The 24929-nt window shown below is 42.5% G+C and overlaps 1 protein-coding gene across 4 annotated transcripts in view; it reads left to right on the top strand.

Annotated features, from left to right (window-relative positions):
- XRCC5 (X-ray repair cross complementing 5) overlaps nt 1-15110 on the top strand; it is a 107008-nt gene extending 91898 nt beyond the window's left edge. Inside the window, exons 20-22 of one of the 4 annotated variants that reach the window (XR_010322235.1) lie at nt 3027-5103; nt 10650-10721; nt 11506-15110. Coding sequence is in view for 2 of the 4 variants with exons in the window: in XM_003405911.4 (XP_003405959.2) it covers nt 10650-10721; nt 11506-11520 (87 nt within the window). In the remaining 2 variants the exon portion in view is untranslated. The other 3 variants (XR_010322236.1, XM_003405911.4, XM_064286701.1) reach the window with 3 other exon arrangements.
- Nucleotides 15111-24929: the final 9819 nt, after the last annotated feature.

Here is a 24929-nt window from a genome sequence, read left to right as displayed (position 1 = left end):
TGTCCAATGATTGAGGAAACCCTGGTGGCATAGTGGTTAAGGCTATGGCTGCTAACCAAAAGGTTGGCAGTTCTAATCCACCAGGCACTCCTTGGAAACCCTATGGAGCAGTTATACTCTGTCCTATAGAGTTGCTATGAGTCAGTCACCAGTGATTGTAATGTGCAGCACGGTAGGGAGCCTGGTGTTCTAGCATAAGGGATATCTAGATACTTTCAGTAAAAGATCCCATGTATGCAGACCCCATGAGCTTTTTATTGACATAGTGAGGCCAAGGTCTCCCTGCTTAGTGTAGGAGTATTGAATCTGATTCAGCTAAGAGTCAAATACGTGTGGCTTCTTAGTTCAGTAATCCTTCATTATGCCTCGGTTTTGTGATGAAGTTTTAGTGGAATTCAAATGGATAGCTCAATTTTATGGTGTATTTTGTATATCCTTCAGCTTCATTTACAGTTACTTATTGATCCAGTCACGCTAGTACAATACCTGGCAGCTGTCAGTTAGATACTAAGCCTCTACTGTATGCTAGGCATTGTGCTAGATGATAAGACACCCCCTGCCCTCTAGAAACACAAACCAATCAGTTACAATTTAACACAGTGAATACAATTACAGAGATAATGAAGAATCAATAACTACACACACACCAGAGAGAGCTTAGTGTTTGGGGCAGGAGAGCAGGAATCTGTTAGGGTAAAGGTGGAAACGTTCATTCATATGCCTAAATTCAGGTCAAATTGTAAAATACCTTGAATTTTCAACTCAGTAAAGGCACTTGACAGAAACCATAATATTGTTTGGGGGAGAAGTTAGTCAGAATATACAAGAATTTTCATTAAGCTCTTTGCCTGGCATAGGGGTTTTGTTAAAGAACACATATGGTCCCTGCTTTCAGGGAGTAAGAACCTGAGATTTTAGAAGGTAAAAGATGCTGATTATTATCTAAAAAAGGAGTTCCACAGTATCTGTACCTTCTTCTGCCACAGTCAGTACTGAGTACCATGAGCTTGAGTATGTCATTTAATTGCTTGGTTTTTTCTGCTTGTGACTTGTGGCTTGATAATGTTTTCCCGTTCAACTGGGAGGAAGGCTTATCAGTCAGTTTTTGCTTAACAAGTAAAATAAATCAAGACAAATAATTTAATTTTAGTCATTATTACAATTAAAAAAAAAAAAAAAACCATCATCCCAGTGAGAGTTGAGTACATGTGAAGTTTTTAAAGAAGAGGGGAGCACTGATCTATAAAGAGGTAGCTTTTCATCCCTAGCGGACCATCTTAACCAAAGGTGTCTTAGCTAAGTTGAATACAGATTATTAGAAAAGAAATCTAAGGAGAGAAAGGTGCTTCTAGCATATTGTGTGAGGCTTCTCCTATACTGCACAGGCGGTATCTTCTCTAGAATATAATGGCCCAGAGCCTAAGCATCAGAAATGTTATTGTCTGATAATTAAGCTACAGAGAAGAACTTCAGTTAACGGCTAGATAGGAGATTGTCCTTCTGATATCACCAGAACTGATTTCACTTGGTCGACATTTAAGACAGTTCTGGAAACGTCATTACTTTGAGTAGAGAGAGGGCATAGGGAAGACGAGTAGAGAGAATCTCCTCCATTGCTGGCTTTGGTGGCCTCCTCCCTTTGGAGCACACCGTTGTCGTGGCCGAGGCATGGCAAGCCTTCCTGTACTACCAGCCAAACTTAATTTCACTGTCATGGCAGATCAGAAACTAGCAAATTCTACTAAAATGTATTGAGTGTCATCTGTATGTTAGGCATGTTTATATACATTACATACATATAGCCTCCCAAAAAGTATATTACCCATTACCCTGGCAGACTGTTTCACATTTAGAAAATGCCACTTCCTTTTTCACATTTACCAGTGCTCCATTCAATTTAATATTTATACCAAATATTTGCATAACTCTATGACTTCTAAAGAACTTTCACGTTATATCATGTTCACATAGGCCGTTTGTCTTAGGCTGGGTTCTCTAGAGAAGCAAAACCAGTAAAGCATATAAATATATATACAGAGAGAGATTTATATCAAGGAAATGGCTCACACGGTTATAGAGACTGGAATGTCCCAAGTCCATGGGTCAAGATAGAGGCTTCTCCTGATTCATGTAGCCGCAGGGACTGGTGAACCCAAGGTTGGCAGGTCAGAGAGCAGGGCTCTTCGTTACGGGCTGTGAAGATGGATGAATCCCAAGATCAGCAGGCAAGACTGCAGGTAAGTTGCAAGCTCAAGTCCCAAGAACCGGAGGTCAGACAAACAGGAGCCAGCTCCAGGATCCACCACGAGCAGAGTCCTCAAGCCCTGCCAGAATGTCCACTTATATTTGATTCAGGTTACACATCCAAGGAACCTCCCTTTTAACTGATTGGCTACTCACAGCAGATCTTGTCATGGGGGTGATCACATGTCACATCTCAACAGGGAAGCGATCACAACATTATACAACTGCCAAAACATTGAGAATCAAGCCCAGCCAAGTTGACACACAGTCTTAACCATCATACCATTATATAAATCACATGTGAATAATGGTAATCAAGCTTCATATATACCTAACTCTAGAACCAGATTGCCTAGTACTATCTCTGTGATCGTCACAGTGAGTGTCTAAGAATTGGCAGGAGCAGGAACTAGCATCCCTGTTAGCGCTGGGAAGCCAGCCTCAGAGAGTTCACGTGCGTTACACCATGAGCTCTCAGAAGAGCTAAGAGGATTAAAATGCTGGTTCCTGTGTGCTATACTGAACTTTCATTCCTTAACAGATCAAGTCTTATATATGGCATTTTGAACCAATAATCTCAGAACTACAGTGGTCCCTGTCTGCTGCATCAAACAACTGACTGTCGGGCCTAGGGCATGGGTGGCAGTTACAGTGACCTGGAGGAGCGTAGAGTGGAGCCTGTGGTTCTGCTTCACCTCAGCACTTGCCATCATGTCTGACTTGCAAAATTGTGCTTTTGTGTCTGCTTTAATATCATGTGAACTCTTTGTTTTGTTTTTCAGAATGAAAACTTGATGCTTTGTATTAAAAATGTTTTTAATGGCATTTGCTGATTTTCTGAAGAAAAGTATAGAGAAGAAAGTGTACATACAGATGATAATGAGGAGAGTGGTAGAGATTTTGGCTCAAGGAAGCTGATTTCTGTGGTTTTAATAGGAGAGACATGCTTCAGCTACTTCTGTTAGCGAAGTTAGGGAAGTGTAGTCACTCTTGACCATGCACTGAAGTATTCATTTACGTTGCCTTTAAAGCAAGTGTTAAGTTTGGTCACTTCCCAAATAATCAATTAAGGAAACCGGACTATAATCAGAGAGATTGAAGGGCAGTCCTCACAGTCCGTTTAAATTCTTCCCTGGTATTTACCGTTAAGTTATTTAAAGTTAGGAAGCTGTCACATTCTTGCTGTTAAATTGACAATTTGAGGGAAATGATCATCCAGGGATGTTTAAGTGAAAATTAAATTATAATTTTACATTTGCGCAACAGACGTTTCCCTCCAGTCTGTTCTACAAATGTAGATTTAACGATCCTTTTGAGAACTATAGGTAAGTCAGCCCTGCTGCAGAAAGAGAAAGAACTTCTATGACATAAGCTTAGATAGTCACTTTAAGTTTACCTCTCATTTCACTTTAAAGCCTAAGCATAATTATCCCCTTTTTATGCTTATTTTTATTGTTATTATAACCTTTCAGTTAATTCTTTCACTTTTTCTATTTCTAGCTGATATTATTAAATATGCTGTTAGCATTTGCTGTTAGGTAAAGTCTTTGTATAGTCCTTGTGTGTCCCTCATCTATTAGTGGGTAAGAGGCATGGCTGCTTATCCTGGTGCTTCACGGGAGCATCTGGGACCTGCTTGGTTCCAGTCCGGAGTCGGTAAGAGGCCTGCACTTGTGATAGGTCAGGACAGGAGGAATGATTCTTCACTTTGAATTTTATCTTTCTTAATCAAAAAGGATTTTTTTTTAGCTTCTTTCTGCTAATCTATGTTGGGGTTAGACCAGTGATTGTCAACCAGCAGTGATTTTGCTCCCCAAAAGACATTTGGCAATGTTTGCCCACATCTGTGGTGGTTACAAATGGGGGCACACTACTGGCTCCTAGTAGATAGAGGCCAGGGATGTTGCTAAACATTCTACAGTGCACAGGACAGCTCCCACAACAAGGAACTAACTGGCCCAAAAGGCTAATAATGTCACTGTTGAGAATCCTGGGTTAGGAGAATTTTAACAAACCAAACCCTTACCTAAGGCAGAGAACATTGGCTTAAATTGTATAGCTTTTTATACAGATGGAAATAATAATTTCCTAGCCCAGTTTTTATTTTTAAATTATGAAAGGTTACAAGGAAGCTCGATATATTAAAAAAAGCAGATGAAGATGGTGCTCCTCCCTTGATGGGCAACAGGAGCAGCAGATTGGGGTTGTTACTCATGCCCAAGGGACTCCAAAGAACCCTCAGGACATCAAGGAACAGAACTTGAAAAATACTGGTCTAGGCCCAATACCTTATTTTATAGATGAGGAAATTTAGGGCTCTGAGAAATAAAATCACGTGTCAGAGATCTCGTTGCTGCCTAGAATTCAGCCCTCTTTTTACTCCATATTGAGAACACAGGGGAAAGAGGATCTAGCCTCATGGTTTTGGAGAATTGTTTTTCCCGGACTTAGCTGTCCAAATAATCATTTGATAAGAGCTCTATAGGGAAAAAAATCATCTTTGTAGTACTCGTTTTCCTTATGACTGGCCTAATCGTGCCATCTGTGTTCTTATTGACATTTACTGATTTCTAACCTTAGCATGATGGACTCCCAGAGCTTAGCGATCTGGCCATTTTACAGACACGATTCAGAGGTGAAATTGATGAGACTAGTGTCTCACAGAGAGTTAACAGCTAGCAGAATTGACTAGAATCCAGACCCCTAGACTCTTAACTACAGGTGTCTTTACATCACACCACGGCACCACCTTTTCATATGCCACCAGCCACATCTATGTGAAGAAAAGATGTTCATGCCCCCTCTTTGAAGAACACAGTTGTGTGTGTGTGCCAGCTCTCCGGAACCCTATGAAAGATGGTAAGATAAGTTGAAGAATCATTTCCTGAGAATAGTTTTCTCTAACTACTGGCCCCTGTTGGACCCCATGACATTTTTCTTTGCTGTTTTCTGCCTTGAATCTCTGGTGTAGTTGTTCTGTATGCTAGTACAAGAAAAGCAATAATGAAAATACCACAGTGCTACCTTATATTTGTTTGGAACTTGATACTTTTTTAGGATATATTTTTTATCGAGGTGGAACTTGGAGTAAATGTACGTATAGTAAATGTACCAATTTTAAATGTGCAACTTGATGAATTTTTATACATGCATATACTTGTGTACTCACCACCCAGTTCAAAATATAGACCATTTCTGTTACCCCAGAAGGCTTTCCGGTGCCCTTCCCAGTCTTCTACCCGTCAGGGTAACCAGAGTTTGACTTCTGTCATTTTAGAGTAGTTTTGCTGTTCTTCACCTTAATATAAGCGGAATCGTGCCTTTCGTGATTCATCCGTGTCTTTATAGTTGTTATTCTTTATTATAGCTGTGTAGTCTTCCTCTGTAAGATTACGTCACAATTCAGTCGTTAGTTCTCCTAATGGTGGACATTTGGTTGTTGCCACACTTTGGCTATTACAAACAAAGCTGCCATGGATATTCTTGTACATATCTTTTGGTGAACATACGTGCAGATTTTTTGGTGCCATATTCTTAGGAGTTCAAAAGTAAAACTTAAATACTGCGAACATTTTTGCATACTTTATTTCATCTGAGACTCCCCACAGACCCATGATATAGATGAGGTAGATAGTAGTATTCCCATTTTATTTTTAAGGCAGATTAGTTACAGAAAGGTCAGGTGGCTTGCCCATGGTGAGCTAAGGTTATGGTTGTGCTTTTCCACACTTGGTTGTATGACTTCTCTGCTGTACGTGAAATAAGCTGTAGGTGGCATTGGTGAAACCCAAATGTAGGCCATTTTAAAGCAAAATACATGCAAACCAAACGGATTTTTGTTCCTCCTGATGAATTTATGCGTCTGGAGTGTGGGTGATTCTTTGAAATAGCCTGGTGGAAGCCATGTGTTACTAATTTGGGGATTTGAGCACAAGCTGATTGTTATTTTTTAGCCTATGGAGTGATAGGGCTAGGAGTCCCTGTGCAGAGGTCATTCATTTCTCTGCTTTTGGCCAGAACTGGATTTCAGAATACTTGAAAAGTAGTAGCTTAGCCATTTCCTGAAGATCTCCAGGTAAGGAGGCTCTTTCTTGGAAACCCCGAGTAAATTATGGTGGTTTGAGGAAGGAGAAGTATGTCACACAAGTGTCTTTTCTGTTTATTCTCAACTTTCTGAGCATATTGTGAAAGGAAAGGACAAGCAAAAGACGAACATTGATTTCTGCCCTTTCTGCTGCGTCTGCGAATCTTTGGCTTTAAGATGGCAGGCCTATCATTGCATTCTCTCTGTATCTGCAGCTTCCCTGTCACTGTACAGCCTGGAAATTACTGGCAGTTAAAAACTCTGATGATGAGGAGTGGTAGTATAAGAGATCAGCCTGGCCCCGGGCTTGGGGAAGGATAACGGAGTGCATCCCAGCTTGCAGGCATAATTTGCTTACGCAGAAATGCAAAGCAGATCTGTCAGGAAAATCAGTTGCAAATGTTTAACACTTGATGGAAATGGAGGTCTCAGTTTGCTGCTGCTCCTCTCTCCTTCGGAAATTAGCGTGGTCTCAGAGATGTGCCCTTTGTCTTTAATTGTATATACCATGGTCATACTGCACATATTGCAGTATGAAAGGGGCTTTGCAGGTGCGAAGGCAGTAGGAATTGGAGCTTTTAGAGGCTGACAGCCAAAGAATATTTGAGATTTTCCAGATTCATCAATAAGTACCTAGGAGTCCCTGAGTGGCACAAATGGTTAAGTGCTCAACTATTACCCAAAAGGTTGGCAGTTCGAACCCACCCAAAGGTGCCTTGGAAAATAGGCCTGGTGATCTGCTTCCAAAAGGTCACAGCCTTGAAAACCCTATGGAAAGCTTCTGTTCTACATACATGGGGTCGCCATTAAGTCAGAATCGACTGGACTGCAACTAACAACAAGAATGTATCAGGTTATAAAAAACACGACATAAAGACATAGTGGGCTTGAAACCACTGAGCCTATAGAGTTTGTCTTATGTTTGAAAGATGCCAACATTTGTGGTCCCACAGAGTTTTATGGCAGGAATCGGCTCTTCTTTTTATTCTCTTCACTGTGACTGGTAAGTTTTATCTTGTAGCCATATATTCCTGATACAGGAACAACCACGTAGGCGTTAATGATAGTGAGTAGGAAAGAAGAGGAATGAAATAAAAATGCTTTTTAAAATAGTGATAGTGTTTAGGAAAACCATAAATAAAGATTAATTTGGGATTCTAAGATAAAGCAGAGTTTAATCTTTAGATATAAACCATACACAATTAAATGTAAAAGAGTCCTGGTAGTACAATGGTTAAGCACTTGGATGCTAACAGAAAAATTGATGATTCAAACCCACTTAGCAGCTCCTCTGGAGAAAGACCTGGCGATCTGCTCCCATAAAGATAACAGCCTAGTAAACCCCGCAAAGCATTTCTACTCTGTCACGTGAGGCCGCTATGAGGTGAATATTGACTTGACAGCCCATAACAACAGCAACAAATAAATGGGTTTCCTGTTCATTTACCTGTATTTGGCTCTCAGACATCTTTATTAATAATCTACAAAAAAAAAAAAAAAATAGAATTAATGACACAGAAGCTGCATTACAGTTCTGTTGCAGATTGTACTCCCCCCATTGCTAAGATTTTCTGTCTTCTATACCGTTGGTTCCTAGCCCTGAACCTGGTCCAGTTTAGGGTTGCCAAAGAGATATGGAAAGATACATAAATATCCTTGGAAGAGGGTAAATTCCTTACTCCCTCGGTCAAAATTGGGGTTACTGAATGGTGAGGTGGTTTTGAAGGAGGAAAAAGAGTCCAGAAGAGAAGCTGAGCCAAAAAACGAATTGTCATGGCTGCTTCCATGGTGCTGACAGGGGCAGCACCCAGTTCTGCAGAGGAGATGGCCTCCCTTAGCTGTTGTCATTTTGTAGATAGGTGGCTGAGAACCTTGCTCTTAGTTAGATCCAGTTACCACAATGCCTTGGAGGAAAAGAGTTCCAACCACTACTCTGGGAGGGACAGGATGGAAAAGCAAGAGTGTTTAGATCCTTTTCAAGGGCACTCACTACCCTTTCTGATATCATTTTACTGGGATCCACAATCAACACCCACGGAGGCAGCAGTCAAGATATCAAAAGATGCATTGCACTGGGCAAATCTGCTGCAAAAGACCTCTTTAAAGTGTTAAAAAGCAAATATGTCACCTTGAAGACTAAGGTGTGCCTGACCCAAGCCAGTGGTGTTTTCAGTCGCCTCATACGCATGTGAAAGCTGGGCAGTGAATAAGAAAGACGGAAGAACTGAGGCCTTTGAATTGTGGTGTTGGCAAAGAATATTGAATACATTAAGAATGGCGAGACTCTGTCTCGCATACTTTGGACATGTTATCAGGTGGGATCAGACCCTGGAGAAGGACATCATGCTTGGTAAAGTAGAGGGTCAGCAAAGAAGAGAAGGACCCTCAATGAGATGGACTGACACGGTGGCTGCAACAGTTGACTAAGCATAACAACACTTTTGAGGATAGTGCAGGACTGGGCATTGTTTTGTTCTGTTGTACGTACGGTCACTCTGAGTTGGAACCTGCTCAACAGCGCCTAACAACAACAGCACTACCCTTTTTAAATCTGAGTTTCAGTCCTAGATCCTTGCAGACTCAGGGACCCTGCTTTTCTGTACATCTGCCCTTGAGAAGTTCCAGGTCTAGAACCCTGATGCAGAACAGAAGAGTGCATTAGAGTTTTTCTCATCTATCTCCCTGTTTTCAAAAAATGTCTAGCACAGATCGAAGGGTTTCCCGAAAAAGAAATTAAACAACCTCCCAAGCTCATGCATTTTTGTGTTTCATATTTCTTGGAAGTCTGCTTTTTTACCTCCTTTGTCCTCAGTGAAGAATAATCTTTAAATTCAGATATTTGAAATCATTCTTATGCTCTCTTCAAAACAGACCAAGTACATACTGGTTCAGCGTACAGACAGTCCCTGGGTTATAAACTTACAACTTACGGACTTCGGACAACTCTTTTTTTTTTTTTTTAATAATTTTTATTGTGCTTTAAGTGAAAGTTTACAAATCAAGTCAGTCTCTCACACATACACACCTTGCTACACACTCCCAATTACTCTCCCCCAAATGAGACAGCCTGCTCTCTCCCTCCACTCTCTTTTCGTGTCCTTTTCGCCAGCTTCTAACCCCCTCCACCCTCTCATCTCCCCTCCAGGCAGGAGATGCCAACATAGTCTCAAGTGTCCACCTGATCCAAGAAGCTCAGTCCTCACCAGCATCCCTCTCCAACCCATTGTCCAGTCCAATCCATGTCTGAAGAGTTGGCTTCGGGAATGGTTCCTGTCCTGGGCCAACAGAAGGTCTGGGGGCCATGACCACCAGGAGTCCTTCCAGTCTCAGTCAGACCATTAAGTCTGGTCTTATGAGAATTTGGGGTCTGCATCCCACTGCTCTCCTGCTCCCTCAGGGGTCCTCTATTGTGTTCCCTGTCAGGGCTGTCATCGGTTGTAGCCAGGTACCATCTAGTTCTTCTGGTCTCAGCAGACAACTCATTCTTGTCCTTTAATGTTATGTAGATTTTCTCTCACCTTAAAGTGATTGAACCAACCTCTAAAAAACAAAACCCATTGAGTTGTGACTTCTACTCATAGCAACCCTATAGGACAGAGTAGAACTTCCCCATAGGATTTCTAAGACTGTAAATCTATGGAAGCAGATTGCCATATCTTTCTCCCGTGGAGCAGCTGGTGAGTTCAGACCATCAACCTTTGGGTTGGCAGCTGAGCACTTTAACCACCGTCCTACCAGGGCTTCCGAACCAGCCCTACTTGGAACAGATTCTTCATCACAGTCACCTTCACTTGCTGCATGTGCAGCTTTGAAATCACTGAAAACGCTTCGGGCCTTAAAGTAAGGCTAAATAAGAACCATATGCACCTGTTCTGACCTACCTACAAACTCAGCTTCAAGACACAGAAACGGATCTCACTCATAATGTAACCTGGGGACTGTCAGTATTTGGTTGTTTTTGTAACCTTCACAAGCCACCTTATCCCCTGTGAAAGCATAAATGGAAATATCAGGTGTCCACAGTGTCTGATATAGGGCCCTCCACATAGTCACTGTCTTGACTTGCCATATCATCTCCTCCCTCTTCCCAAGAATTTTCTGTGTTGACTAATACGTGCTGTCGAGCCTCAAATTTAGTCCTCTCAAGTCCAGAGTCAGGTAAGGAGGGTATGTCAAAATGATGCCTTCTTTGGACTATTTGCAATGAGACTTGGCTGAACAAGTCTTCTTAGGTTTGCCTGTGGCGATGCTAGCAGATTGTTTCCCCCATCAAAAGAGGTACAATGGCATTTTGGTACATTGATTGGCTCTCTATTCACAGTTTCTGGCCCTCAAAGAAAAACCAGCTGAAGACACAGCCATATATGAAGAAGGTGGTGATGTGGATGACTTAGTAAGTACATCTAATACATACCAGGTGCTCTAATGATTGAAATCACGTGAGCTGTAAATAAGTCACAAAGGCTGCCTGTCATAGACTTGTTTCTTATTTTTGTTTTCATTTCTAACACATCAGAAGCTCCCTACAGTATTATTTATTGTCATCATAAATTTCGTCCAATAGGTAATTTCATAATGGAAATTTCTGTGCTCTGTGGTTTCAGTTATATTGTTCATTCAGATTAATCCTCTCATTTAAAGGGCTAAAAAAGAACTAGGAAGGCTATTCCTTTACTAGCAAAATGTTATAATTTACTGAAATTACTCTTCACCAGGAATAAGCAATACAACATGCAATTTGTGGGGGCTGACAAATAAAAACAGCCTTTAAAAAGCGTAATTCTTAAATGTTCTCATTTAACTTAATATAAACAAAATAGATTGATAGGCATTTGAAGATTTCTGGACCTCATTACAAGTGAGTGCCTCACAGGCTGTGTAAGTGTCGGCTTTTGTATCCAGCTTTCATGTGTATCCAGCTTTCATGTTTGGAAACTTCTTGCCTTTAAGTCTCGCATGACAACTGTCCAGCAAAACCACCTACTAGGCTTTTAGGCTTTTTATGGTGCAGTTGTTAGTGCAGAGATGAGGACATACTTCGTACTTAACCCCTGCAGTGGTTAGCAGTGAGTAGGTGTGCATGTCTGTGAATGCCTACCAGTTAAACCCAGTCACCACGGTAGCAGTGCTCTGAAGTTGGCCTGACTCCTTGCTAATTACGTTGTTCTTGTTTACAGCTGGACATGATATAGGTCTCGGCTGTGTGAGGAATCTAAGGGAGTCGAACTGCATCGTCATGGCTGCGGTGCTAGGAGTTCTTACAGAACAGCCTGGAGGAGGCCATTCAAGGGCAACTGGAGCTCTGGGGACCAGATGACACAGAAGTGAACAGCACCTAATTCTCTGTAGAATGAATGTGTGCACAAATATTATGAGGGTTAATTTAGACGTTACACAAGTTTATAAAGAGTCACTCTTATTTTCTGATGGGTGCATTATTTCTTTAGTGGTCTTACTGATCTCAGTATATTACTCACATGCTTCAAAGTTTCTGAAAAATGACTTCTTTTATCCTGACTTGGTGTATTGGTGAGGATTATAGCCCTCACAGAGTTATTAGCATCTCATCCTGAACCATGGCACAGTCATTAGTGAGTTTTCCCAATCCTTTCCAGGAGCACGACAGTCACAGATACAGTACTTTGATCCTCCAACAGCATTCCCAATTTGGGCTGATCAAGCAATGGCATTTGTTTCCTACCAAGGAAAAACTGGATTAGGGAAGTCATAGGCAAGGGCCAACCCATTTCCCCCTTAAGCCTTTTAGTTACCACATTCAGAGTACAAGCCTTGCGGGGATGCAGTGTAGGTAGGGAAAGAACGCTGGGCTAGCCCAGATCCTTACGAGTGAGTTTTGATGTTGTTCCCTCACTTGGCCCAGCTTCTGTCATTAGTGAACCTTAAAAGAAAGAAAAGCTGAGAAATTCACCAATACTTAGAAATGTATCATGTATACTTGCAGGTCTCACAAGAAGTTTGGTTGTCTTAAAACACTTCTTCCTTAATTTTTCAGTCTTCCTGTCTCTCTGGATGATGTTTTGGTTTTTTTCCCCTGAAATAAGAAAATAATCCTTAGTCTTCTTTTTCCTGGTCCCATTCCTTCCCTAAGTTTTAACACCTCGTTCCTTGATGTCACAAACTTCTTGTACCCAATCTCACATGTCCTCAACAGCCCCCATGTAGGTAACCAATACATTTAATTTTACAGACATATTGATAAAGTTATGAATGACTCACACTCCTCCTGTGGATTGCTGTTAATTACTAATGCTCTGCAACGAAGTTCTTCACTGCTGTGCTGAGGATTAAAGGCCCCCTGTGCATTGATTGAAAATGGATCTCCAAGAGAGAACATCATTCAGTCCACCGAGCGGTTCATAGTCCATTGAGTGGTTCACTGTGGACCTCTAGGACAGTGCTCATTGTTCAGTCTTGACATACATACAGGTGCCCATTAAAAGTGATCCCAATAAAGAATGCCATGTATTACTGTCCAGTTAGATAAAGTCTAGTGATTTGGTCAAAACAAAGACATTTCTTAGAATCATAAAGCAAGAAAACTTTGTTCTTTAAGTTCTACATTATCCTCATCAGATACTCCTGACAATAAGAATTGGCTCAATAAGTATGACCTTATAAGCAGTTTGGGGAATTCCCTCTTGGAAACAGCAATCCTTCTGTCAAGCCAGGAAAGGTTTGAATCAAGTTAGTCCTTTAGATCTTCTGATTGTTTTTTATTTAGGTCGTATGTTGCAGGATTATTTGTGCTTCCCTAACTCCACTTTTACGTAAATTACCTGAGCACCTGAAGGAAGAAATGAGTTTGACAAGCTGGGGAAAGGACTAAATTAGCCATGCAATTTCCAAATCCACTATGTAGACCCAGTATATGTGCGGTGTAGACTTGGTCATAGCATACTGTTTTGAGTAGGTCATCATGTTTTGGATGAACACACCAAAGTCTCATTTTGCTGAAATGAGATTTTCAGATCAGTAGAAACCCCAGTTGTTCTGTTGACTGCCTTGCAGAGCAGCAAGCACTAAGTCAGCTTTAGATGGCCCCAGGCTAGTCCTCAGAAGCCCATATGTCCTACAAATAAAAGGCTGTATGTAAATTGGAAGTCACTGACAATGTCCCTGTTTTTAGTCTTCTTATTGCACTAAAATCTGTTGACTTAGTGAGAAGGGAGACACTTACCCTCCAGTCACATCCCAAAGGCCCCCATGCACTGCCAAATGCCCAGTCAAGGGTGTGTGCCACACTGCAGTTAAAAATCATTAAATGTTGAACCTCTACCCTTTGTTAATTAATTCACATGAAATTTAGAATCTTGGAAAATTATTTGGGGATAAATGTTACCTAGTTCAGAATGGTTTTGAAAAATGGGCCCGATAAATGCTTCTATTTTGAATGTATACAGTACTAACGACTGGCTTTTTAGCTAATTATGATTCAGGAAACATGTATTCTGTTTGGTCCACTGTCTCCCATTGGCCTCATCTCATATTGTTACCTTCTTCTACATGAGGTATTCTAGGTTCAGAACATGAGCTGGTGGCCCATCCAGAGTAGATGATGTGAAGGAGCGCAGTGTGGGTGGGGAAAGAACTACTGTACCTTCTGCGTTGCCAACCACCCGTGCATGTTAACTCTCTGCTGGAGCTAAATACACAAGGTGCAAACAACAAAATGGAAATCAGCATACTAAGTATTAGCTTGTTGCAAAGATGTGTGGAACAGCTATTGTGTACCACATGGCTTAGGTTTGTAGTCTTCTCCTACCTCCGGATCTTACCACCTAGCCTCAGATGAAGAGAGCAAGAGCATCTGGTTGGACCCAGCTTTCTTGCCTGATTAGCAGCATGGAGCAGAAGGTGGAAATGCATATAAAGTTTAACATACATATAACCTATTGGGGTTTTAATGACCCTAATAAATATGGCCCAATCACCAGTCACATCTGTATGCCTGCCTCCCTGTAGCGGGCAGGGGACTATTAGGAGGGAGTGAGGAGTGGGAGCTTCCTCCAACCACCACCCTCACACCCACATGGAGTCAGTTCGCTTAATCAGTAGAATTGATAATCTCTGCTTGGATAGCATTGGCTTTCTGTGGTCATTTTTGAAAGGAAGGAAAATACTCCTTTTCTCTATCTGAATGTAACTCAGGAAGAGACTTCCTCCTATCTCTACCATCTCTTCTTTAGAGACACAATGGTGTAGTGCTTCAGAGCATCACCTGGATGTTAGATATTCTTAGGTGTAAGTTCCAATAGCAGCACTTAGCAGCTGTGTGGCCACAGAAAGCCTCTAAGCAACAGAATATGACAATCACTTGTGTTTCAACTGTGGGCAGGGTGTCCTGGGAGAAGATGAGACCTTCTCTGTCAAAGGGAGTTCACAGATGGCTTTGCAGGAGCTGCTTGAATGATGGGAATGTGTGTTGTCTGGAGCAGCCCCAGACACGTGCCCCATTCACGGCCTCATGTGTTACCTTTCCCGGGCCCACTGCCTTTGCCTAGAGCATTGTGGGGTGGGTAAGGGTACCGACTGGGGTCAGGCAGACTTGAATGGAGGCCTTTTCTATACTGTCTTAAATGCGTCTCTGAATTTCTCTAGGCCCACAGACCTTTTCAGTGAGCTTCATAGGGTTATGGTTAGAATTAATAAACATAATATTAATGGCGTATATTATGTTGGCAAAACAACATGGGAAATAAAACTTTGTAGCAGCATCCCTTTTGAGAACAGATTTGGTTTGTTGGGAAAATACTTGAATGAACTACTTGGGGGCGATCAGGGTGGCAGCAGAATGGGGAGGGGAGTGGTAGAAGGAAGTTGACATTCTGGGGATAAGCCCAAGGAACAACAATGGTGGGGGTGGTCCAGCTAATTACCAACCTTTGTTGTGATGAATGTTAAAAATGAGGACAAAGTTTTAGAGATACAAAGGCATGACTGGGCAGCTGGCAGGGAAGGAAACTTTGGGGGAGTTGGGTAGCACAAATACAAATGTCTATGGGGTATTTTATTAATTTTATAGTTTGTGAAGTGAATCTCCATCTCCCTGGTGAATATTCAGTAAAATATCCATTTCTCGTTAATGTGTTCGCAGTTGTTCATATTAGAGGATGCATGTAAGTGTTGTATCCTGTGGCCTGCATCCAGGAGGGCAAGGATGAAAACAGGCTGCCCGTGGGGAGTCTAGTCATCTCTGGATTACATGGATGTCTTGTTTCTTAAACCTGAAACCAGTCAAATGTAGGTAACGGCGTGCTCTGCTCCTCAGGTTACAATATAACGCCCCTATGCCTCTACATTATGGCCAAGATTAAACATCGGTATATTCCACTTTCAGAAGGAAGAACAAAAATGAGCTCTGTTCTTGACAGTAACTGCAGATAACAGCTCAGCCAGGAAAGCACAAAGGTAGCATGTGTGAGAGATTTATCACTGCTCATAATTTTAAAGTTGCATACCAAGCTGTTTGGTTTGAATTTTGGTTAAAACCCATGACGGCAAATTGGGGCATGATCAAACACACTGTCAAAGATTCACACACATATTCTGTGTGGCCACATCCTTTTAGTTGTTTATTTCACGGGATGTTGTGCCTGTTACTAGCCTTAGGACTGCTGAGGGATCTCCTCCCAAAGTTTTGGAAAGAGATCCCTCTCCCTCTTCTCTGCAAGTCTTCCCACTTGGTTTAAAACAGTCTTGCCCAAGGGCAGAGGAAAAGACATGGTAAATCCCAGTGTCTCTAAGCAATCTTATATAATGTACATGGGACTTTTCTGTATTTCCACCCTAGGAAGAATAAAAAAATGAAAACTATGTCCCTTTTCTTAGCAGTTTGCACTGACAGAAGTTGACAGAGGGTTTGGGTAAAAGAAAGTCATAGGGCATTTCTGAAGCCAGATGGTGTAATACTCCAGCCCCACCTGGAAATATCTGATAGGGGTTGAAAAAACCCAGCAGATGCTGTCCGGAGTCTGTCAAGTCGTTTTTGCAGCTTTAGCAATACCCAAGAATTATCTCAGTCACACTGAGTGCCTATAGCCTGTGTCCCAACATTTGCCAGATGAGATGAACAGAGAAGAATGTACTCACCCCTGAGAAGCTTAGAGCCTCTCTCAAACCAGACTAATGAAAAGCTGAGGAATGAGATCTATGCAAAGTAATGTAGAAATACTAGCCCAATCCTGTTTTTACTAAACCGAAAACAAAAAACCAAACTCATCATAGAGTTGATTCCAACTCAGAGTGACCCTATAGGACAGAGTAGAACTGCTCCGTAGGGTTTCCAAGGAGCAGCTAGTGGATTTGAACTGCCGACCTTTTTTGGTTAGCAACAAAGCTCCTAACCACAGAGCTACCAGGGCTCCATTTCCCCCCCCGCCAAAAAACAACGTACCTGTGGCTTGAGGTTTTCATAAATGAACAGAACTGAGACACTTATGCTCCACCTGCCTTGAGGGATGTGGGTATGTACTGTGGGATAAAGGAGGTCTCAGGCCATTTTTAACGCTCTACTTGCACGTCATCAAAATCTGATGGAAGGCTCCCCGACATAATAAAGGGCATTTATGAAAGTCACTCAGTGGGGAAACACTGAAAACTTCCCTCCTAAGATTAGGTACAAGGTGAAGGATGCCTTCATTACTGCTGTTCGACATTATCATTACTGCTGTTCAACACTGTACCAGAAGTTCTAGATGGAGCAATTTGGCAGGAAAAATAAAAGGCATCCAAATTGGAAAGGATGACATAATTCTATATATACGGAAAATTTCAAACAGTCCACAGGAAAGCTACTAGAGCTAATAATTCAGCAAAGTTGCAGTGTACGATATCAGTTGTTCTGTATACCAACAATGAACAAACTGAAATGGAAATTAAGAAAATTTCATTTACAATAGCGTCTAAAAGAATAAAATATCTAGGAATAAATTGAACCATGGAGGTGAAAGATTTGTACACTGAAAACTATAAAACATTACTGGAAGAAATTAAAGAAGATCTAAATAAATGGAAAGACATTCTGTGTTCATGGGTTGGAAGACTTAATATTGTTGTCAGTCAATACTACCCAAAGTGATCTACACAGTTGTAGGATAATGCTTTTCAGCTATATGCAGCCCCTCCTAATGGAATCGGCTTTACTCTTCCCCGAAGCATGCTGGGGATGAATTGGGGATGCACTGGGGCTAAGGTACAATGCTGGGAGTGGCATGACTGGGCCAGCTTGCCAAGGCTGAGGAATGCCTTAGCAACAGGAAAGAAAACATCTGGACCTGGACATGAAGCCCCTGGGAACACTGACTGCCCAAGGACATGGGAGAAAAACAATGAGCCTTTATCCCAGCTGGAATGGTATATAAGCTTGTGTCCCTTGCTAAGTGGTTGCGGAGCACTAAACTGGTCCAGCCGCCACTCTGGGCCACAGTCCTGTAAGCTTCCCAAGTGAACCATATGTCATGATCACCGGTTCCGGAGTCTTTGGTTTCTTGGAGATGCGGCTGACCTTGGGTTCAGGTGCCACTGGGTTGTTACCTGATGAGAGTCAATGTAATTCTTATCAAAATTCAAACACCCTTTTTTGCAGAAATGGAAAAGCTGATCCTCTAATTCATATGGATCTGTAGGGGTCATGAATACCAGAGCAATCTTGAAAAAAGAAGAATGAAGTAGGAATACTCACACTTCCTGATTTGAAAGCATACTATCAAGCTATAGTAATCAAAAATGGGCTGGTACTTATGTAAGGATAGGTACATAAACCAATGGAATAAAACTGATAACCCAAAAATAAACTCATATATCTATGGATAATTGATTTTTGTCAAGAGTTCCAAGACCATTCAGTGGGGAAAGAATAATTACTTCAACAAATGGTGCTGGGACAACTGAATCTCTACCTACAAAACAATGAACTTGGGCCCATACCTCATACCGTATGTGAAAATTAAAATGGATTAATGACCTAAATATAAGAACTAAAACCATATGACCCTTAGAAGAAAACATAAGGGAAGAGCTTCAAGGCCTTGTTTTTGACAATGGATTTTTAGATACAAGACCAAAAGCAAGAGCAACAAATGAAAAAAATAGATAATTTGGACTTAATCAAAATTAAAAATTAAAAACAGTACAAGAAGTCTGACATCCAAAAACTTTATAAACAAAGTGAAAAGACAGCCTACGCAATGGGAGAAAATATTTGTAACTATATATCTGATAAGGGCTTAGTATCTAAATATATCAAGAACTCCTAACTCAACAGCAAAAAGGCAACCCAATTAAAAAAATGGACAAAGGACTTGAATAGATATTTCTCCAGAAAATATATACAGATGGCCAATGTCTTAGGCTGAGTTCTCTAGAGAAGCAAAACCAGTAATGCGTATAAATATAGAGAGAGAGATTTATATTAAGGTAACATCACGCAACTGTAGGGGTTGGAATGTCCCAAGTCCTTGAATCAGGATGAAGTCCTTTCCCAATTTACAGAGCCACAGAAGCTGGTGAACCCAAGATGAGCAGGTTGGAAAGCAGGAATCCAGCTCACAGGCTGTGACAGTAGAGGAATCCCCAAGGTCGGCAGGCAAGAGCACAAGGTTTCTACAGAGTTGCTTAGCTGCAGGGGCTGACAAACCCAAGACAGGCAGGTCAGGGAGCAGGACTCTTGCTCGCAGGCTGTGAAGATCCGTGAATCCCAAGATGGACAGGTAAGCTGCTAGCTCAAGTCCCAAGAACCAGTGGTTGGACAAGAGACAGCTGCTGGATTCAGAACAAGCCAACAACCTTTGACCGGTGAGCAGGAAGGCGGAGGAAGGCGGAAAGATGAAGGCTGAGGGGGTGGTGAGCCGCTACAGGCCCCACCCCCACCAGTACTGCTCAGCAGATTCCATCATGGTGATCACATACCAGATTTCAACAGGAAAGTGATCGCAACATTATGTAACTGCCAAAACACTTCTCAAATCATGCCCCAGGCAAGTTGACACACAATCTTAACCATCACAGCCAATAAACACATGAAAGGATGCTCAGTGTCATTTGTCATTGTTTCTGTTGAGTCAGTTCCAACTCATGGCAACCTTACATATGACAGAATGAAACATTGCCCAGTCTAGTGCTATCTTCATGATTGTTGGTACGTTTGAGTCCATTCTTGTGTATTGTGTCAATCCATCTCATGAAGGGTTTTCTTCATTTTCACTGACCCTCTACGAAACATGATATCCTTCTCTAGCAACTAGTCTTTCTTGATGACATGTCCAAAGTAAGCAAGCTGAAGTCTCACCATCCTTGCTTCCAAGGAGCATTCTGGTTGTATTTCTTCTAAGACTGATTTATTTGTTCTCTGGCAGTCCATGGTATAGTCAACATTCTTTGCTGACCTCACAATTTAAATACATCAACAATTCCTGCCATTTCCCTAATGCTCAAGGCCCCCCGCATCTTCCTGGCCGTGTGACCTTGGGCAAGTTACTCAACTATTATCATCATCAGTTCCCACAACTGTAACATAAACAGTAACAAACTGTACAACGGAGTTTATGTTAATGGTCCCTAACTTATAGGGTTGTCAGGATGAAATGAGGTGACTCACATAAAATGCTTGGCACACAGTTAAGTACAGAGTAAATATCTTCCATTATTATCAGCCCCTCCAGTTCTATATCTCTTCCTCCTCTACACCAGCATTTGTCTGGCTTTAAAATGTCCTGCTTTGCCCACTAATCCACTATGTGGATTAGCTAATAAGTAAGGCCCCTCAGAGAGACAACTACATCTCAGTTCTTAACTTGCTTTGTGATCCAGGGTGTATCACTCAAACAGGCCATCTGTTTTCCTCCTACAAAATGGACAGCTGCCTCTCTCGGGATGCTGGAGGCAGAAAATGAAGAATGGGAAGCTCTCTAGCAGAAAAGAACTCAAAGACAGTTTGAGTTCTGGATGGGAGGAGATGTGTGTGAATGTGTGTGTGTGTTCACGTGCACTTTGAGTCTTGGAACTTAAGTAGATTGGTCACACCACAATGTGTCACTTCACCTGGCTCCTTTGTTTAAAGACTTCCCTCCCCTTTTTCCAACCTCCTGGGCCATGGATCCTCCAGCAGCGTCAGGGCTAGCTGCCTTTTATGGGCCACTTTGATTAGTGTCCTGATAGAGGTTTAATCACTCATAAACTGCCATCCGCCCACTGGCAAAGGGAGACAGGGGAATTAGGATGCTCTTATTAATAGACCAAGCAGAGAGGACACTTGAAGTGTCAGGGATGGGTACAGTGAGTCTGTGTGTGATGGCACAGAGACAAATAATTCCTTGGCTTTATATACATAATGATGTGTATATACAGACTCAAAACCTCAAACACATAAAAGTAACACGTGTGCACACATGCACACAAGGCATAATCCCTGTGTCCCAATGTGCACACAAAGATGCACACATTCCCTTGCTGAGCCACAGGGATTGGTTATAAATGTGTGGAGTTAGAAGAATGAGGGATTTTTAGCTGGATATGCACACATAATACAAGCAGGCCTTTGGAGAGTATATTTTTGTATGTTAGATACCTAGAAGAGCACCTGACATGTGGAAGGGACTCAATAATTTTAATCCCCTTCTTTCTATAAATATAAACGGAAAAAGTGTATGTGTGTGTTAGACGTTCTGTGTGAGTTGGTGACGGACATTTGTCCACCTTGTGGAAGTGGAACGGGTCGGGCTGCTGAATAATAAAGAAACTGTGTGTCTCTGCATTTTATTGAAAATGTGAATAGGAAAACAAACTGCAAAGTGTTCTATAAGTGCTGCTGCTGTTATTTATATGTGTCTTTGTATCCTTTTATTCGTGAATTCTTGGATGTTAAGAGGAAAGAGACCATGTTTCATGCCTAGTTCCAGGCATGTGACCTTGTCCTTTTATGTTTGTCCTATGGGCATGATGTGGGCTACAGGAATCTTATCCATCACTAAGGATGGCAGGAAGGGGTGTCTGTCTACTGATATCGCAGCTACCCCACAAGTAGGCCTGAGTGCCCGCCCATTCCCCAGCATGTATACTGTTTTCTTGTCTATAAAATTCAATTTAATATACATGCATTGGTCACCAGTATCCAAAGCTCTTGTCTGGGCACCCCAGAGGATTACAGTTGAACACATATCCATTGTCCTCCAGAAGTTCACAGTCCAGTAGAGAGAGAACCCAGAAACCAAACCAAACCCATTGCCTTCGAGTCAATTCCAACTTATAGTGACCCTATAGGACAGAGTAGAACTGCCCCCATAAGGTTCCAAAGGCTGTAAATCTTTTCAGAAGCAGACCGCCACATCGTTCTTTCACAGAGCGGCTATGGGGTTTGAACCACGAACATTTCAGTTAGCAGCCAAACACTTAAGTAGAGAGAGAAGAATTTCACTAATAGCTGGAATCCCAGAGGTGAGGAGGGCTATAAAAGAGACACAAGAAGAGAGCATCAGAGGCCCTGAAGAAGAGATTGATTTTGGTCTTGGTAACTGAGGACACTTTTTGGGGTTAGTGGCACTTAGGATGGACCACAGATGGAACAAGAATTTAATAAAGAGAGAGGTGAGGGCAGGGTGTTCTAATAGAGGACACAGCAGAGTTCAGGACAGGTTCAGGAAAGGGTAAATGGTTTAGTTTGGCTGGAGGGAAATGTGCATGGCGGGAAATGGTGAGCACTTAGACTACAAAGATAGGGCCATTTTCATGGGGAAAGCCCTGTTTTTGAAGAGAAATGCCATCAGGCGGGCTTCAGCAAGGCTAGGCTGGCAGGTGTGTACAGAGCGTGCGAGGGTCTGAAGCGGCAGGCTGCAGGATGGGGGAGCCATTCAGAGGCTTTGGAAGAGCCTCAAGGAGAGATGGCTGACAGCCCAACCACACTGACAGCCATTCTGTGGTGAGAACCCTCGCTCCCTTCGCCCTTGGGTCCTGAGATTCCTGGAAAGAGGGCCTGGGGTCAAAGGCTTGTGCCCATAAGCCCCTGGGCCCACTTGTGAGGCTGGGTCAGCTTGTCCCCTAGCTTGCTTCCCTCCTCCTCTCAGGGCAAACTGCCTGCCCTGATCACTCCTATACCTGGCCACACCCATGCATCTCTCCCTCCTACCTCAGCAACTTCCCACTTGGACCTTCTTTTCTCAGGAAAGGGCTTACAATTTGCCACCTTCTGTTTTCTGTAGCCTCCTTCTGCAAAGCTCCTGTCTGTGCCCCCTTTGCCTGTGTGCCCTGTGAGGGAAAAAACCAGAATAAGCCTCTATCCTTACAGACTGCAGGTGTGCCAGCTCCACCTTCATGATTCAAGGAGCGTTGATGAGCACCCATCACAGGATGTCAGACTCCTGATACAGAGGCCAGATTCCAATGTGATGGCGCCTCTCCTCATGAGCACTCCCCGTGCAACCTTCCCCAGCAACTCTGTCCGGCCTGGCTCTGGGACCCCTGTCTGTGAGAACAAAAAACAAAAAAAACCCAAACTCATTGCCATTGAGTTGATTCCAATTCATAGCTACCCTATAGGACAGAGCTGAACTGTCCCATAGGGTTTCCAAGGAGCGCCTGGTAGATTCAAAATGCCGACATTTTGGTTAGCAGCTGAACTCTTAACTGCTAGAGAGGCTGGCCACTGGGAGGCTTCAGACAGAGCTGCAATTCCTGGCCCCTGGCGCAGTGGTTCAAAAACTTTGCTGGCCATTAGACTCACCTGAGGAGTTTTAAAACCTTGTCCCCTGCTCCATCCCTCCCTTCCCTCACCCCTGCCCAGAGCACACAGTAAAGATCCCCAGGTGATTCCAATATGTAGCCAAGCTTGGGAACCATGTTCTTGAGTTTCCCTCCCACTCTTGGCAACATTTAGCTCTAAAATACCTGCTTGGTGGGAGTCTGGTGTAAAGGCTATTGAGTTTCTTTTTCCTGTGTAGCTTGGAGACATTTGGACTCCATCTAAAGACTTACCTCTCTTCATCTAAGTTAAATCCTTGTCAGAAGGCAAGTGTTCTCCCCACACCACAAAACGTAAGGAGCACACCCCATCCCCCCCCCCAAAAAAAACAGCAGAAGCTAAGGGTATGCATGTCTCGTCCCTGACTTCTTTAAGATCATATCATAAGGGGAAATTGAATCCCCCCAAAACTACTGATTCTCTCTTTCCCCTCCCATCAGAAATGGTTTTCAGACTTTTTTTTTTTTTTTTTTTAATAACATTGGTATCTTTTCCTCCAACAAAAGCCTAGCAGAAGCTTAACATATATAACAGACAAAGGCAATGCTGTTCTGGTTTAGAAGCGCTGAAGATATGCTGTGGGTTTTCCTCAGGGCCCCTGCCCAAGACAGCCTGGTAGCCTTGGCAGTAGGAGAAAGATCACTGAAGATGGAGAGGGGACACCTGGGTCTGGGCAAGCTCCACAAGTCATGCAGAAGCTCTTCACAACAATTTTCTTATTTATCAATTCAGAATGGGGGCAAATGAGGGACCACGCACCCTTGAACCAGACCAGCACCTTCTGTAACGTTTTACTTATTGGAAGCACATTTAAGATGTGGCTTGATCAGGGGACTCCATTATAAACTTTTTTAATTTTTATTGTGCTTTAAGTGAAAGTTTACACATCAAGTCAGTCTCTCATACAAAACCTTATATATACCTTGCTGTATACTCCTAGTTGCTCTCCCCCTAATGAGACAGCACAATCCTTCTCTCCACCCTGGGTTTCTGTGTCCATTCAGCCAGCTTCTGTCCCCCTCAGCCTTCACATCTCCCCTCCAGACAGGAGCTGCCCATACAGTATCATGTGTCTACTTGATTCAAGAAGCTCACTCCTCACCAGTATCATTTTCTATCTTAGAGTCCAGTCCAATCCCTGTCTGAAGAGTTGGCTTTGGGAATGGTTCTTGTCTTGGGCTAACTGAAGGTCTGGGGAGGGACCATGACCTCCGGGGTCCTTCTAGTCTCAGTCAGACCATTAAGTCTGGTTTTATGAAAATTTGAGGTCTGCATCCCACTGTCCTTCTCCTTCAGGAATTGTGTATTGTGTTCCCTGTCAGGGCAGTCACTGGTTGTAGCCAGGCACCATCTAGTTCTGGTCTCAGGCTGATGTAGTCTCTAATTTATGCGTCCCTTTCTGTCTCTTAGGCTCATACTTACCTTGTGTCTTTGGTGTTCTTCATTCTCCTTTGCTCCATGTGGGTTGAGACCAACTGATGCAAATTAGATGGCTACTTGCCAGTGTTTAAGACCCCAGATACCACCCTCCAAAATGGGATGCAGAATGTTTTCTTAATGGATTTTATTATGCCAATTGACCTAAGAGTCCCCTGAAACCATGATCGCCAAACCCCCACCGCTGCTACCCTGGCTTTCGAAGCATTCGGTTTATTCAGGAAACTTCTTTGCTTTTGGTTTAGACCAGTTGTGCTGACCTCTCCTGTATTGCGTGTTGTCTTTCCCTTCACCTAAGTTAGTTCTTGTCATTTTAAACTTCTTTAAAATTTTACAAACTAGATAAAACCTTGAAGGACCCTTCCTAGTCTCTTTGCATTCATTCCTTCCACAAATATTTCCTGAGAACCCATC

This window comes from Loxodonta africana, chromosome 6 (genome assembly GCF_030014295.1).
Source record: "Loxodonta africana isolate mLoxAfr1 chromosome 6, mLoxAfr1.hap2, whole genome shotgun sequence".
NCBI classification, from domain to species: domain Eukaryota; kingdom Metazoa; phylum Chordata; class Mammalia; order Proboscidea; family Elephantidae; genus Loxodonta; species Loxodonta africana.
This window is presented reverse-complemented; position numbering and strand designations above follow the sequence as displayed.